Raw genomic sequence first — 18,680 nt, 5'->3', positions numbered from 1 at the left:
TGAGTTTATCGAGAAATAAATTTCACAAAAAAACAAAACATTTTATTTATCGTTTAGCTCGAAGTAAACTTTAATGAAATTTTAAGTGTTACATACTAAAATATTTGATATTGAAATTTTAAAAGTTCTGAAAACATAAAATGTTGGTTTTTTTTTAAATTATAATTAAATTATAATTTTTAAATTATAATTTTGAAATTATAATTAAATATCAAAATGGGCCAACCCAACGAAACGTTCCTAACACTCCACAAAAAATAAAGAAGTCCATAAATGAAATTAGAAAAATTAAGCGTATATTTTACAAGAGTAAACGTTTGCGCCTGCTTTTCGCCCGATTCTAGGACACCGTATAATCAATCAACTTCGATGAGTGCTTTCGGGTCGATGTAAACTTGCGCAAACAAATATTTCCAAACGTCGATCGGCTCTGCTACAAAACGAGATAACGCGAAAATGAATAGCGCACGATTCCGAGGGATTAATCGGACGCGGATTCAAGCGAGCGAGAGACAGCGAGAACGAGCGAGAGAGAGAGAGAGGGAGAGAGAGAAAGAGAGCGAAAGAGACACGCGTGAGCAGCGACTCGTGATATTGATACCTGCCAACGGCTTTTTCTGTTACTAGGGAGGCGTACGGTATTTGAGAGGGTGGGTCAGCCGGTAACTAAAGTCGTCAACCCTCACACCGGCACCGTGATTACCGTGTCGGCCGACGAGGATGAGGACGCTATTAGCTCCATACAGGAGTACGACTCCGCCGCGGAGGAGATCCACGCGCCTAGAAGCGTGTGCGCCGAGGAGGGTCCGGCCTCGCTCGGCGCGGCCGACCTCCCGGACGAGCCGGAGAGCCGGGCGTTGAATCGCGAGCTCACCGAGATCTGCGCGGAGATGCGCTCGGCAAGCGAGCCGGCGATCGACAGCGTGCCCGACGAGAGCATACGCGAGCTGCAGGAGCGTCGCGCCCTGTGCGCGGAGATGGCGGCCACGACGACGACGACGTCGATCGACTACGAGAAGGAGGAGGCGTTCCATGACGTGCCGACGAGTCTCAGCCTGTGCGCCGAGCCAGGTGAGATCCCGAGCAGCCCGATGACGCAGGCGAAGGAGACTGCGTTGTGGTGCAGCAAAGGGAGATTCGCCGTCGACCGGCGTGCCGAGGATTATTATCGCAGCGAGGCTCACGAGAGGCATCTCGCCAAGGCCAAGTACGTCGTCAGCTACGACGACGACAGCGTCACGTTAATGGAGAACAAGACGATGCGGGACGAGAGGAGTGTCGAGATACCGCAGCCGAACGTGGACGAGAAAGTCAGGAGACCTGTCGCGATAAGAGCGGTCGTCGACTCCGAGAGAACGTCGAGTTCCAGTATCGCGCAGAAACGCTCGATTGAACAGCGAACAACGCGCGCCGCGCCGGAGAAATACGTCGTCAAAGAGGACGAGGACAGCGTCATCATCGAAGACGCGCGATGCGTGGATTCGACGTTGAGCGTCGGCGCGAGGAAAGGGGAGAGTGGCAGTGAGCGCGCGAGAGAGACCAAGGTAGCGAGAGACAAATACGAGGCAGTGCCTCGTAAGAACGACGAATGGAAGAGCCGCGCTTCTCCGCGGGAGTCCACCGGCAAAGATCGAGCTACGCTCGAGGATAGAGAGATTAAACGCGCGAGGGAGGTATCTTCTGTCGACTTGTCCGAGACGACGGAATCGATTGCCGACGTGAAGAGAGGAAACCCTGTTAGAGCCACGTTGGACGTGGAACGCGCGAGATTGCTACCCGGTCGTAACAACGAGGACATTGAGAACGACGACGAGTTGCCGCCCTTGGATCCGCCGCCGCTGGACGACTTCAGTTCCATCGAGTATCACATGATAGAGCCGTGCAATCTCAGCAGAGACGCCGCTTCCACGTCGACCCAATCCGACGACGACATCGAGCACATTCACGCGTCTGAGGTGCTGCAGATGCGGGTGAAGGCAGCTGACGCGGCGGGTGGCGGCAGGTGTAGAGACGCGAGCTCGACCGTCGGCGCGATCCCGCAGTTCTCGTCTCCCGTGGCGCGACGGAAGAGCAGCAAGAGCACGATTTCGGACGACGATCTGGAGTACATACACAGCGTCGAGCTCGGTTTTGAATCCATGACTTCGGAGCGGGGCGATGCCGCGGCGGCGAAGCCCTTGACAAAGAGCAGTGACAATTATCCACGTAGAAGGCACAGCAGGCACACGTTGTCCTCCGACGACGATCTGGAACACGTTCAACTCTCGGAGGTCCGCGAGCTGGAACTCGACGCGGTAGCGAGATTGTCGCAGAGAGAATCTCTGCAAGAAACGACGTCGGCGGAGCAGCAGGGAGCAAAGTCCAGGTCCGGCAAGAAACGAAAGGATATTATGGTAATTGAGAAGGGCGAAGCAGGGGCCGCGGAGGTCACTGTGATATATAACCCGCTGGAGGAGGTCTGGCCGAGGTCGGAGGAGACCGATAAAGGCAGTTCCGAATATTTTAAGGACAAGTCGGAGGGACCGTGTCCGAGCCCCACGAGAAGGGCCAAAAGTCGTGGCCTAAAGCCGACGATTTTCTTATCGCCTTCCACGCTGCTACCTGCCAAGCGAGCATCTCAGACGACTACCGACAGCGACATCGTCGAGATTATCGACATCGACGCGATGCAGAAGGCTGACGTGGATGCCGACGCGACGCCGGAATGCAAGATTCTGCCTGTCGTAGCCGGGGCGCGTGCCCGAAAGTCCCGCAAGAGCAAGCGGTCGCAGCCGGACGGTCAGTCGCAGGAGAACAGCTCGACGGAGCTCAGCTCTCTCTCCGCCCTTCTGCCTTCGTTCCGTTCCTCCAAGGTAAAAATTGCGGAATTGCAGGAGGCCGTGCAGGAGGCTGTGCGAGAGGAGCCATTCTTAGCGGAACTCGACTCCATGGATCAGGAGCCGAAGGGTCAAGCTTCACCTCTGGCGGAGATATCTTGGAGCTCTATTGTTAAAAAGAGCATCTCCCCTTCCTCGGATTCGCAGGAAGTCCGTAAGGAGACGGATCTCGAGCCGTTGATAGAAGTGGAAGAGAAATCGGAAATTGGCGAAAACGTGAGGAAGCTAGAGGAAACGGAATTCTGCGGCAATTCTACGGCGTTTCTCAAACGTTTCTCTACAGGACGTATGACGCGCGAACGCGAAAGTACACGACGACGAGGAGCCTGCAGAACTAAGGAGGAGGAGGAAGAGGAAGAGGAGGAGCTCTTCTTCGGTGAGAAGGATAATGTCGATGTGACGAAGACGAAGACGACGACGGTGGAGGAGAGTATCCTTGTAGACCTTCACGCACCGATTGTAGACGAAGAGCCTCGCGCGGACAAGGATATCGCGCATGTCACGACCGCTATGGCGCGTGCCAAGATCTCTCGGGACAAGGGGGATAACAGAGCGACGGAGGGCAGTCCTCTCCTCGCCTCGGAAGTACGATCCACCGCCGATGAGATACGTCGAGGTAACGTCATGGCAGCCGAGAGGAGAGAATCGCAAAGAGAATCTTCTTTGCAGCTTCAGCCGGCGACGCAGCGACAGCGGCAGGCGGGCGGCGGCGACGGTGGCGGCGACAGTACCACCGGAGCGCCCGGCGATCCGGCTTCTTCCACGAAGATGTCACCGGAATCCGAGCACGGGTCGTCTACCGAGAAGCGGAACGAAGCGGAGCGCGAGGTGCCCGGCGGGCACTCGACCGCCACCAAGAAGGCGAGCAACAGATCTAAGAGGAAAAAGCGCAGATGAGTAGAGGATTGCTGCATGGACGTGCCTAGGGCCAGCCTTGCCCTTTACATACTCCTAATGCAAGTGACAGGAGTAGATTAGCGTTCATACATAAGGGAGTGAGAGATTACATCGAAGTCCGATTATGCGACCTTGAAGAGCTCTCTCGCGATCTCCGGCGTGCGTCTTGCTGTAAATGACGATAAGGCCCATCTTTCCTCCGTAATTATAATTTGCTGTCAATATTTTCAGGAATTCATTCCTGACGCAAAAATTAATAACATTCGAGATGATTGCGACGATCCGAAAAAAAAACTTGTAACAGAAATTGAAAGCGTGTCGCGCCATGTATGTGCGAAAACCTATTGTTATTCTATTTAAAAATCCCGTTTAGTGTGGCCCTATCTTCGTTTCGAGTCTTATCAATTAATAGTTGGTATCAATCGCTGAAGTATTACGCGCGAGCGGATTACTCTACGTTCGGGCGACATAGCGGGCAAGGTTGTGTTCTAGCGAATATTAGAACATTGTTAGATGCTTCAACGTTAGCTCTATTACCGGGGTGTAGAACTAACGAGGGAGCTCTCCTCCGAAACAGGATCGCGCGTTTCCGCGTCATCCTGAGATACACCCGTGTAGCAATTTCAATTTGACTGCCTTAGATCGTAAAAGAGGTGATAGAGCTTGAATTCTTGCGTGATGCAAAACAAATTGCGTGTATCTGTATATTGTTTGCCCAATTATCGGTAATGTTATTGTTTCGTGCAATTGACGAGCGCGCTCTCGGCCATTAGGTGTTCATTTGCAGGATTGACCCTCTAGCTGGCCCCCTGTTCTCAAGCGACGGCCACAAGCGTCCGTCGGTGTGCAATAGGCCATATTTCTTCGTTGTAGTACAAAAGTCATCTTCATCAGATTCTCATCCAGCTTTGGTTTACTGCCTACTCGGATTATGCTTCTCGTCGTGCGACGGCAGTATACAGAGGGAAATTATTATCAAATTGAAAGGATTTTCAATCACAATCACCTTATACAGTTTGGAACGACTACAATCAGAAAGTCTCTGATTGTTTATTTAACTGTACATATTGTCTTCGTGCACTTTTGTATAAAAATGCCCATTTCGTTTTCGAGGGGATTTATGAGAGGACTCTCTATATCATTGATCATTTATACGCGATACAAAAGTATTCCCTGACAAATTGTTGACGAAATAATATTAATAACAAAATGGTAGCAGTAGGGGAGGGACGATATAAGAGATCCGTTTGCGCTATGAATCTTTAAAACGATGTGTTCTACATGATTCCTCGAACGCGTTCATCTCTGCACAAACTACGCCTGTTCAAATGCAATTACTCTATTCACATTTAAAACACAGCTGGAAAGGGCATTCTGATTGAGCAACAAACTGCTCAATCAGAGCACAAACCTCCCAGAATTGGGAAGATTTAAGCAACGCAGTGCGAGCATCTTAAGTACGACGTTGATGATGTGAAAAATAGAAAAGTCTCAACACTTTTTTCGAAATAATGCAGATGCCAGACACTCCGATCGAATACCGAGACTCATCTTCGGTCTAAGTTTCATTTTCTCTGTCTCTTCTAAATTTCATCCCCTTGATTCTCTTTCTAGAGAAACTACATGCTGTCTACAAGAAAAACTCATTTTTGTTATTTTAATTAGTTGACTTTGTAAGATTGTTATGTTCTCTTGTTAATTTTTATATTGGTTTACGTTTTTTTTTTTTTTAAAGTTATTAGTTTATATAATTTATGTAACGTACGTTGTATTAATTACGGAAATGAAAGAAATCACGAAAAGTGATTTGTGACACAATTGTTAATACTGATTGAATTTATTACTAAAACAATCTATTATGCATTGTTTGATACAAACTATGCAGATTTAAAATTCACACCATTAACGTTAGTGCAATTTATTAGTATACTGATGTTCGTATATACAGTATAATCCGTGTTGTGTTGAAAAAATTAATATCTTGTAACAAACTTCATTATTCATCGAAATCGCTAAATCATTTTGTTATTAACGTCTCATTCCCGTTGTGTTTTGTAGCATCACCTGCAGTTTATCATCATACTTACAATTAGATTTATTGCAAATTTTAATTGAACAGATGATTATACGATATCCTCAATTATTTTAACATTTTCCTCTCTGAGTTTTAAAATTCTTTTATTATTATAAATATCTCGCACATATGATGTACGAAATATATTACAAATTAATTTTTTAAAATTTATGTAGAAAGGGAAGGGTGCACTTCTTCAAAAGAGAAAAAGATCAAAGTATTAAATTTTTTATTTAAAAATACTAGTTTATTCTCTCTACATTTTGAGCTAAAATAATTTTTTTTATAAGTATCTAAGAAAGAGATAGAATATGTAAATTCTTGCGCGCGAACTAGAGTAGACAGTGCGGTTACGATTGTTTCAAACAAAGATCTCCTAATTATACAGTTACTATTAAATTCTATTTAGGCGATTTTATCCTTAGTTGTACAAAACTTCATGCCAAAAATAAGAAATCAGTATTAAATAATTATGATTTTATCAATAGTAACGAGCAATTAAAGTTGCAAAAAGAATTTTTGCAAACTATAATTAAAATTTAGAAAGAACTATATATAGAAAAAAGCATGATCATTATATAGTCGTTTATATGAGAAAAAGTCAAAAGAATAAGAGAAAAGATGATCCGAATATATTGAGTGAAAGGAACATAAAAATAGGTAGTTTTGTCCTGTGATTTCACAATGCATCCTTCCCCTCAAAGTAAATTGTTTATAATTATTTAAATTTTAAGTTAAGTAAAACATGAAATATTCTGTTTTCTGACTGACGGCTTGCAACAATTTTAGAGTTAAAGATGAAATATTCAAATTTAAATTATGAAACGGATATAAATTCGATTTAGTATTCTCAAAAATTAAATCGAAAATTAAGGGAATGTTTTTAACGAACGTTCTTAATTTGCTAAGAAAAAGACACATTTACAGATTAAAATTTAATATATTTTTAAAGAAAATTGAAAAGTTTTTCAATATAAAATAAATAACACAAATAATGTATAAATAATAACAAAAGGATTAATTAGAACTTTTGATTAGAATTTGTTGTAAATATATTATGTATATTAAGTAATAAATAATCTGAATTATTACTTTAATATATATAGTATTTTTTTTACTTATAATTTACTTTTGTTACTTATAATTGTATATATGTACATATAGACAAAATTAACGTTTTCAGAGATATCTGAACTAACGAAAAATGTTCCCTTAATTTCTCTTAATTTTACCTCTCACGTACATCGCTTTTCGTTCTGCTTCATCTTCCTTCACGTAGCAGTTAATATTCATCCCTTTCTATAGTCCTTCTCTATCTCTTCTGGTTCTTTCGCATTTTCGAAACGTCGAACTGGCCTATGCAGGCGTGTGCTTAATGTGTAAAAATTTCAAAGTCCTTTTGAATGTTACACGCGAGAAAACAAGGACGAAAATAAGAAAAAGCATGTAAAACGTGTTCAACGTTGCCGATGGTGACGCATAAAAAAAGTGTGCATGCGCGCGTGTGTGTGTGTGTATGTGTGTGTGTGTGTGTAGATATAATTACATTTCTTGTATATCGTAATTAGCGGTAAAAGAAAAAGAGAAATAGATATCGTGTGCGAGAGTGTATCGAAAAAAAAAAGATAAATACTCAGTAAACTCAGTAGCTTCGTGACAGCGGTTTTCTGTCGTTGCAATCGCTGCACGAAAAAAAAACTCAAGTAGGAAAAATATATTGAGAGAGGCGAATCTTTTTATCGATTTAGAGATCAACCAGAAAATCTATTTTAGTCGAGAATGAGGAGTGTAAGTGGTGAACCACGCGAGGCTCTCACAAGTCTGATCAATTTGTCAGACTAATTATCAGCATTAGAGTAACGTAAGTTTCTTTCAAAGGAGAAACTGCCGATAGACTAGTTAACTGTGCTCCACTCTGCTGTAGCAAATATATATTATAAATATAGAGTGCAGGATAATTTACCAGGCTTGCTTGCGAATTAGATCATGAAGAAGAAAGGAGAAAGGAATATCTGATTGTGAGCCAAGGATAATTGGATCAGTGCCAGTCGTAGAGTATATATATTTGCTTGATGCAATGTTTACTAGTGAACAATTGTGCGAATGTACTGAGAGCACGTATCTCCGTGCATCCATGAGAAAAAAAAATGATGTTGCATTAACGGCATTAGCTGTTAACAGTTTAATTGAGAATAATCTTGTTAATTTAATGACAATGTTAATCTATTAAATCCCGGGTGAATTCTCGTGCTTTTTTGCATTTAAATTCTTGTACTTAAATTTGAATCAAAATCTTCAATTATTATAAATCGTTCAAATAAAATTATATTGATTTTTTTTACTCAAAAGGATAAAACTTATTAGTTAAACATTTTTCAGGAAAAAAGTAGAACTTACTTTTTTTATTTTCATTTTCAACTTTTATCTTTTTTTCCAAATATCTCACTTCATCATCGACTACATTTTCTAACGAATCATCTTGTAAGATGACTTAATAGATAACTGAAACGAATAACATTTGATTAAAACAAATGTATTTGCAATGTTCACTTTCCATGGTATAAGAATGTATCGAAAATTCAGGATCTTCTCATGCAATTTAGTTACATTTAAAAATTAAAAATGAAAGTATAGCATTGAATATTAATAATAGTGCTTCTCATCATCAAAAAATTTATGCGTCGATAAATTCTTTATTTAAAAGATATCTTGTAACATCAGTAATAAAAGACTTTTTAATGATAAGACAATATTCCCTAGAGAATTAATACTTATTAATTGACAAAATTATTTTCAATTAGACTGCTAGCTAATGCTGTCAATATATTATTTTTATCCGTGTAGTAAATATTGTATTGCTCGAATGTCCATATATCATGGCTCATGTGTTCCTGTTTAATTTTTCCAAAGCCGTTCTTTCAGTTCACTTGATGAGCAAGCAACATACCAGGTGATGCGGTTTACCTCGTACATTCCTCGCGTTGTCTCACCGAAGTTTCACGAAGAAATTCAGACTGTGATGTCCCTCAGTTCGTAGTTGATCTCGATCCACAAACGGCATTAGACATCTTATGCATAATACGTATAGTTTGATGCATAATACGCTGATCTAATCGAAACTCGTCCCTTGTTTCTTCTTCGTCGCGAATTATTCTATATCGTTACATGCAGGCATGTATATATATATATATTACGTGAAAGGGAAAAGGGAAAAAAGAAATAAAAAGAGATCTAAGGTTTATGATTTAATAACGAATCATTGCGTGTGATGCGTGTATTAATAAGGAGTGTATGTGATGCGTGGGTATGTATGGCGCGCGCGGGAGAGAAATGCCGAATATTAATTCGGTCGCAAAAAAAAAAAAACAAATGCATACTACGCTCGCGGAAGAATATTTCAATCCCCCTCACTCTTGTTAGCGAATTTGTGACACTCGGCGAAAGAACGAAGGTGATATTCATCCTCGCTCTCGTTATCGCCAACAATTTGAGCGTATTATGTGCGTTCTCCGTTTCACTTTTCACAGCCGTTTTTGCACGGCCTGGCAGGGGGGGGAGGGGTAGAGGGAGGGGGGAAACTTCGAATGAACAATCGTCGTTGATAACGTCCAAATTACAATGCGCACTTTGTACACAATCATTTTCGAGTCCTCGATAGTATTTTGACTTCTCTCAGAGACAGAGTATCGTATCGTTTTCTTCAAAACCGATCTTCGTGTAGATATTACTTATTGTAGTACCGTAGATATGTGTATGTACTAATTTATATAGAATTGCGCTAGAGAAAACATTTAGGCCACGTTGCATCGAGGATCATTGTACGAGCTCCTGGATTAGCGATTTCACGCGCGATTGTCCTTTCCTAAATTATTAATCCTATATACCTGATGTAGGACGAGAAATTAGTCCAGGAAATTAACGCCAATTGATACGCGGCGTCGGTGCAACCGAGCCTGAATGTATTGGAAAATTAATGATTAACGGACAGAAACACACTTGGGCGCGCCGAATTTATTTATAATTTTAAGCGGTCCTATTTTCTTTTTCTGTGTATAGCGAGTTATATAACTTACCTGTATATTTACCTGAATAGAGTTAAGATGAATTAACTGATATACTTCTCTTCACAGAGGTATTCTTCTACAACAAACAAACAAAAAAAAAAGAAATGAAACAAAAAAACTGGCCGATACATTGTCTATCGCGATACGTCAAATTTTGCAATAAATCTTTGGATAAACGTTAGTTTCGATCTGTATGTACAGTGGCGATTAGAGTGGCATAGTATTTCTTGATATAGATTTACCGTAAGACAATCTACTAATAAACTATCAAAACGACAAACAAGTAACGAGAATTATGATGAAAATCAATCGTCGATCTTGAAGAGATCATCAACCGTAAAAGAAACGGTCTCATTTGGAAATAACGAAATAAATCATTTCTATTTGTTGTATATCAGTCATTTGTTTCTGCAATTTCTCTCGAGAGTCGAAACAAAACGGTCAAGTTATTTATCTCTCTCTTGAAAATCCTTCGGACAAAGTAGTTGAATGTTCCTTGATTGCTCGAAGTGGCTATATTGCAAATGGAATAAATAACTGTGATTGTCTACTTACAGCTTGCGAATCTCTCTTTCTCTAAGAATTATTATTATTTGGATATGTACATACATCTTATTTGAACTGCATTTCTCGGTCCGTTTGGGATATAAACCATAAGCTTTTCTATACCAAACCAATGCGATATCAAATGTGAAAGCTAAAATTTAACGAACTAAATGACAAAAACTGATATCGATTATAACGAAATCTTCGAGTTTCGAGTCTCTTTTTCTTTCAAACGTCAAATATACATATATATATATATTTTTTTTGTTAATTGAATCTTCGCTGAAGATCGACGATGTGAATTCTCCGCCACTGTACGTCCTATATCGTTACTTAGGAAGGCAATAATCGTGGAAAGATTCGAATGTATCATGCAGTAACTGCCTTCGCCGATGTAATGCAAATGTAATCGCCGTTGTGAACTTTCGGCGGCCGATAGATTATATCGTTGATTTTACTTTCGTATTTATTCGTACGACTTAGGACGCGGAGGCTCTACTTCTCTCCGATAAGCTTTAGCTTGTAGATTCGTTTAGCGTGCTTGATGTTGAAAGAATTTTTGTCAGTCTCGTTCGTTGGCCCCTTATCTCATTCTCGTAAATGATTCTGACACAGCGGGCCGCCCGCTGCGGAAGCGGCCGCGGAGTGTAAAGAAAGAAAAAATGTGTACGACGTTCGCTTGTGTGATGTTACAATACCAAAGTCCGGACAAAAGCCTGTCGCATATATAATTTAATTTACTCGGTGTAAGTTTTATACGATCGATCAACTTGTTATTTCTTTGGATGTGCAATGAGAAAAGGTGACGCTCGGAACGAGAGCAAGAGGAGAATATTAATGCGAAAAAAAGATGAGCTTTCTCACTGATTTTTAACGCAAAAATAGATCCGTAATTGTATTAGTTCGATCGATCAATCTGAGCAATATTTTTCTCAATGCACAACAACACGGTGCTCAGTATTATTTTCTTTACGAATCAACGCTGTACAATTTTTAGCCACGCTCTATTTATTTCGCAACCCGATGAATAACGACTGACTCCTGTGCGAACTGCTAAAGCAATTTTAAATGTACTCGTCGCCGCACGATGTTAATACATATCGCGCTTTGTGAAAAAGAGTATCGCGAATTGAGAAACGCCTTTGAAAAATCAAACCGGCCGTAAGTTGGGCGTACGTTTTATTCGAGGGTTTCGTTTTTATTTGAAAACGTTCTAATTTTCGTCGATAAACGACACGCTAAATAGAGATCTATAATATTCTAAGAAGCCCTCTCTCATTAGGATCCCCCGTCGAGTCGCGATACTCTTTCTCCCAAGACAATAAAAAAAGCAAGGATTCTACGCGAATATGTTCTTGAAATATTTATGAAGTAGTGACTTGTCTAATTAAATATAGGGAACACTCTCAGGAACGCACTTTCGATGTTAATTCAAAATTCAGGAATATCGAATTTACTCGAGGGTTTCCGCGAGATCCAAATAGTTTTAGCAGCTGAAACGAGTTTAAAAAAAATCGGCGACATTACCTTCTTCTCCCGTTCTAGATTGGGCGACGTTGCGCATGTCGCTCGATATGATCTCAATTAATTAATTACTGAAGAAGAATCGTCCACGAGAACGAGAAAAGAGGAAGCGAACAGGGCGCGACGCTGTTTTCTTCCACGATGTAAAATCGATTGTGGCGAAATATGCCGGGATGTATTGTAAAATGACACTAACGACATTAATGATTGTAACGACAAATGTACAAAAAAAAACAAAGACAAAAAAACAAAAAACGAAATTATGTCCGACACGCGCGTGAGACATCGTGCGAGATGTTAGCTCGCGAAAGAGACGCTTCATCACGAGCGGTTGCTAATACATAAGGGAAAAAAAGACAAAAACGATAAAACGAAAATAAAAGTATACAGCCATACCGCATACGCATGCTATTTTTCTTGAAAAGTTTCTCGTCCTTTTAATTACGACTTACAATATATACAATATGTGGATCTGTATTCGCATTGTATACATTTCGCTGATCGCCGCAAGTTTGACTTTTGAAGAAAGAACATTCTGAGAGTTCTTTCTGAGAGGGACACTTTGATGCAGACAAGATATAATCGTGTGGATTTACACACACACATAGTATATATATATATATATATGCAATGACAACACTGTATACAGAGTGCCGTATTTTAAGTCTAACCGAATATCTCAAAAACTGAACTCGGCAAATAAAAATGTTTCAAACAAAAAGATGATGGATGATCTGGAGGATAAATGGTAAAATTAATTTTCAAAAAAAAAATCGATTTTTTAAAGTCATATTTTAAATAGAATCATATGATTTTTATACATAATACAATTTCTTTACATATTCTACATATAAAAATATTAAGATAAAGTTATCAAAAAAAGTAATAGTTGACGAGATTTTATACTTTATTCTAGCGTATTTTGACATGAAATATCTTCCGAGCTATTAATTTTCCTATTATTTTGAGAATTTTAGTATTTTCGTACACAGAATAATCAAATAAATTAATTGATGTAAGGAAAAACACATAGCCGCTTTAAAAAAAAATTATACAATTTGCAATATGCAATTATATACTTTTACGTTGAGATACGTATAGATATAAATATATTGACATAAAAAAAATATTAATAGCTGTCATTTCTCTATCATGGAAACAGATTCTAATATATTATAATATAGATCTATAACGTTATGTCCATCATCGATCATGCAAAGGAGTGCTCCAAATTGTTAATTAGATTGTCAAATACGTCTGCATGTTAAGTTATTCTCACTTTCGATCTTTTTATTAATTAATTAAAATCAGGCAATTTTGTTCTAGACACACGCGAATACAGATCAAGAAATCTTTTCTGAATTTAATTTAATAGAAGATCTATTTGACATACATACATGTCATCGGTCTCAAGGAAAAAGTTACTAATATTCAATAGACGACGAGATAAAGCGACTTTAACTGCAAATAAACTTTAATCGATTTTTTAATCTTGATTTAATTATTTCTTCCTTTTCCTTCAGTGCAATTTATCTCAGGTATCTCACATTCCAGTAATTTTCTCAACGAGAACTTTTAATACACACCTTCCAAGACCGATTGGCACAGTACGCTGTACAGAGAACAATCTAATTTTACAAAAATCGAGCTTTATCCTTAAGGCCAATGACGTAATAATGATAATCGATTAATAAGCTATAAGTATCTTTGTTGCGCGCAGCATGATTCTCCCTTAGAAACGATTTTCGCGAACGAGTTCCGTGCACGAAGAATCCGCTTCCTCACCGATCCTCGTATAATAAAACCATTCTGTATTTTTTTTTTCAGGTGGTAGCCAGTCGGTGGCCAGTTACGAGGACCTGAGCTCAAGCAGTTTCAGCTCCGCTAGCAGGGCATCCCTGGACGCGAGGAGTTCGCCAACACCGTCGTACGGAGCTGAGAACATGATGGTGTTTCCCGGTGATAGCAGTGGCTCCATTTGAGATTATTTGAGATGCACAGCCATGCTGCCCAAGTGGCTGCGCTGCCTCAGGTAAACAGAGAGCAAGGACAAAGAAGGAAGAAAGAAAGTGATGTAGGAAGAAAAAAGGGAGAAATTCTTCTCAGAAGAGGAGTCCTTGCTCCTGAAGGGTGAAGCCGCTTCGCTGCGCCGTGCCATCGCTCGGCTCTGTCTTTCCACAGTCCGTCAGCCACACAAAACTCTGTTTTTCTAAAATTTCGTTGATACGGAATATATCACAAAGTGGGACGGACGAGAGGCACAAAGTGCAGGAATAGAATAAGAGATAAATAAAATAAGGACAATGCGTGCGCGCGCGCGCGCGCGCATGTGTATGGGTGTGTATCGTGTGTATGTGTGTGTGTGTGTGTGTGTGTATGTGTGTGCATGAGTGAGAGGGATATTAACGACGAGGAGTGCGCTGTGTCGAAGGAAGAGAGGTGGATGATAAGAGGAAAAGTCTCCAGCCATTCGCGTGAGCTGACCGCGACATTTTCTACGAGGCGCGTGTAAAACGTATAGAGTCAAATGCGTTTTTCTTCTCCGATGAGAGTCACGCGTTTCGTATCTTGTTTCCTCTTGTTGCCTCTTCGCTTATTCCGTTCGCTTATTCTGTGTGCGCGATCACGCGGGGCACGACGCTCTCCTCTCTAGCACAACTCTGTACAGTCCTCTGTATCAGACTGCGCATTGGAGATTGAAGATGCAGCAAATGAGAGATTAGAGTTGATCAAAACGAAACGGATTCAAATTCAAATTATCCGATCTGCAAGTTCTGATCTATTCAATTTGCAATCCTCAAACCCCGATGCATCGTCTGATACGGGCTTGAGAGAGGGCCGACTTCTTCCCCTCCTCCCCCCCGTACAAAACTAGTGGTGTAGGAACGAGAGTGACTTTCGTTACGTACTCGTGCGTAAATCTCGCGCAATTTCTGCAAGAAGAAAAAGAAATCACGCTCGGTGAGAGCGTCACAAGACACAGATTACGTTTCTCGAGCCCTCGATCATGCTGCAATTGACGTCTGAGAGACTATTTTACGGTAAAGTTGATACGCCGATTATCAATCCCTATATTTTTGTACTTTTTCGTATCTCTCTTCGTGGACACATGCACGCACGCACGCACGACGTACGTTCCCCGAGTCTGCAGTCTGCGTTTGTGATAATTGCATTTTATACACATCCCCTCTTTCCCACGTGCAATTCGCCGGTGTGTAATGCTCGTTATTTGTTATTCGAATGTACGAATATATTCCCGCGTGATTTTCATGAATGTCATTTCTTCCCGCTCCATTCGCGTTCTTTCATCGGAAATATTGATCATTTAAGCGACCTTCGTGGAAGGAACGGTTTTTCTGAAGTATAGATATAAAATATATGTATAAAACTTAGGCCAGAAAGTATACATAAAATTTAGTACATATAAAAATTAAGTCGGGTAGTGAAAATAATTATGTTGGACGCTCAAAATGATTATGCAGAATGTGATAATACTGTAAAAGATTTTGATATTCTAACAATCGATTTTGAGCGTCCAATGTAATTATTTAGATGATTTAAAATGATCTAAATGATTAAGCATTATGATAATATTGTAAAAGATTTTGATATTCTAACAATCAATTTTGAGCGTCCAATATAATTATTTAGATGATTTGTGATCAACACGATTTGTTTCAGATTTATATCTGGCTTAATAAATTTTTACATACTTTAACAAAATCATTCTTTCCATGTATAAACGATGCGTTTGCTCGACAAATATACAGATATACAACAACTGTGTGTAACAAGTGGTAACAGTTGTATTTCAGGTTGATCAAAAATTTACTATTTCTATAGAAAAAAGAAAACAAGCAATAATGATTATAAATTCTGTAATACATTACAGCGGTTTATAATCATTGATTCTTTTTTTTTCAATTCCGATGAGAATTGAAATAAATTCAACGATTTCAATTGGATACATTAAATGCGTAACATTCGTTAATAAATATAAAGGTGGAGTAAATTAACGAAACAGATATTTTTACGGTATATTATTTACATTCTTGTTAAATGAAAAAACGCATCGTCTAACGATGGTTTAACACGAGGAAGATCGCGTATCGTGCGTACTAAAACAAAACCAATTTTCTTCGAATTCGTTCCTACCCCATCATTCGGTCGTGAGCGATTGATCTGTCTATCATGCGAGATATCCCAGATTGAATAGAGAGTTCTCGATGTTTAGAAGTGTCAGCAGCGGGACGAGATGTGAACGACGTCGGTTTATAGCTAGTACTAAGTATAGATCCCGATAAGATCTCGCGAGAAACGCGTGCGATGTAGCGCGCCAGAGTATACCACGAAAACTTGGCAATTCATATGTATATAGGTATACATATGTAAATAGATGCTTTCTCTCTCTTTCTCTCTTTATCTCTCTCAGCGAAAATACATGTACGAGGACTGTTTCCTCGAACATTGGCGAAGTTCAATCAAATTTCCTCTATCCTCTTTCACATCATAGATATTATAACAGACTTTGTGAATTTCATTTATCTCTCTGAGAACTTTTCGCTCTCCATTACGTCTTATCCTTCTTAACAAAGAAAGCTTAGACAATTACCAGAAAGATTCATTAGTCTTTTGACGATCGATTCATTAGTCTTACTTGGAAATCTCTTTTACTTGTGACCTAATTGGGGAGCAACACGTAAGAGTAGAGAGAGACATCGATCTAAATCTTGCAACTCGATTAACATTGATAAATATTTGCAGTACTACTTCCTCGTTGTAAAAAACGCTTACCGCTTCGGCGGACCTATAACGATGAAGCTTGATTCAAGTCTGTGTAAAACTGCAAATTGAATTAGAGACCAGGCGCAACTAACGCGCCAAGCTCTAAATACGTACGCAGATACGTACAGACGCAGAAAACAGGGTAGAATCGCGAGTCTCACGTAGCAGAATTTCCGAGAGACCTTTTAGACCCTTTGCCCGATTTTCGTGGAATGCCCAGCGTATGCGCGACTCTTCTTTTTTCTAAGTGATATATCTAGAGTAATGATTAGCGAATAGCGCGCGCGATCGGTGCCATCGGGACTCGAAAAAAAAGCGGAAGATAGCGATAGATTAAACTATAGTAGATAATGCGCGCGAGACTTTTGTAGTATTATCTCCGTCGTGCGTACACATAGGTGATGAGTAGTTTTTTTGTAGTTGAGCAAAGAGGACACGCGCCGCTCGTCACAGGCGAATTGTAGAGGAAAGTGTAATAGTTGCTTGGTGGAGACATTGTTCAGCGTGCTCTCAAGGCAGACTTCGACTGTCCAATCTTTTCTCATTTTCTATATTTAATCTTTTATCTCTCTCTCTCTCTCTTTCTCTCATATCTATACTCTATATTTAATTTTCTATCTATCTATCTATCTATCTATCTATCTTCTCTCTTCTGAATCTTTGATCTTCACTTTCTTTTGCAGCGACAAGCGTAGCAATATGAAAGTAACAGATGAAAAAGAAAGTTTTTAAGCGTATTTCACAAACATTCTTTTGAACAGGCATTACTAATCGCATCTGCTTTTAGAAAGGAGAATCGTCTCCCTTTTTTTTTCTTCAAACGAAGATTAGTAAGCGTTTAAGGAGATATATTTAGAATATCGGAACGTGAGGAACACTTTAATTTCATACTTCCGAATGGATATATTTCGATGAAGAGTTCTAGTGCAACGCAAATATATTGTGCCGGCGTATATGCACGCGTGTCTGTCACCAGCACACCGAGTTGAGAACAATAATATTTTTAACTCCTTGGATGCATAAACATTCTAAAAACATTCTTGCTCGCAGAGACAGTAGAAAAATGATTTCGATTCAATTTATATCGCTGAAGAAAATTGTCCAAGACTCCGGAAGATTCTTTAGATGAAACGATTGGATCAAAGATACGGAGCGAGGTAGAGACATAAAGAGGTACGAGATCTCGACGATCTTTCTTTATGCGTCCAAAAGTTAAATCGCGTTCTCGCTGCTGCACTAAATCAAATAGATGCGCATGCAGCACATGTATATTTTTCTACCTCTTATTTTCCCGACAGCGCCACCGAGGAAATTAGGCAGGACGAGTCCGCAGGCTCCGATGCGCGATGCAAAAAAATAATACAGATCGTAGCTAGTAATTATTATTGTAATGATAATTCACACACACACACACATACACACACACACACACACACACCCAACATATATATATATATATATATATATATATATATATTTATATTTATATGTATAGAGCGATTATATCCCTTGGACACACTCTCGAGAGACGATTAAGAATCCTCGATATATCGGGAAATCTCTTGCATCCTGTCGCTTTATACTTACAACACGATAGACAAATCAATTTTATATTATCATTCATAATGAATTGCACAGATCTCGGTAGAGAAAGAGTGTTGCGGATGCAGCTATCTCCCAGGATAAAATTGAATTTGCAAAGGAGTACTTTAGATATCTCTTGTCATTTTTCCATTTTTTAAATTTGATACGAAAGCACGGATTCATATAGGATGATCCATTACCCCACGAGATCGAAATTTATAGCTTGCAAAGTATCTTATCTTAAGATAGAATAGCTCGTTATACGGTGTCTTTCGAAAAGTAGGAAGTCGTTCAATCAAAAAAAAAAAAAACGCAGGCCACGAATTTTTG

At 39.9% G+C, this 18,680-nt stretch overlaps 1 protein-coding gene across 1 annotated transcript in view; it reads left to right on the top strand.

Moving 5' to 3' along the window:
- LOC105458606 overlaps window positions 1-16,075 on the top strand; it is a 23,403-nt gene extending 7,328 nt beyond the window's left edge. The window contains exons 11-12 of the mRNA XM_011704071.1: window positions 628-3,492; window positions 13,809-16,075. Of these exons, the coding sequence (XP_011702373.1) occupies window positions 628-3,492; window positions 13,809-13,963 (3,020 nt within the window). The 3' untranslated portion in view covers window positions 13,964-16,075. The remainder of the gene's footprint in view (window positions 1-627; window positions 3,493-13,808) is intronic.
- Window positions 16,076-18,680: the final 2,605 nt, after the last annotated feature.

This window comes from Wasmannia auropunctata, unplaced genomic scaffold (assembly GCF_000956235.1).
Source record: "Wasmannia auropunctata unplaced genomic scaffold, wasmannia.A_1.0 LD334508.1, whole genome shotgun sequence".
Classification (NCBI taxonomy): Eukaryota; Metazoa; Arthropoda; class Insecta; order Hymenoptera; family Formicidae; genus Wasmannia; species Wasmannia auropunctata.
Note: the sequence above shows the minus strand (reverse complement) of the source record. Positions and strands in the feature narration are given on the sequence as shown.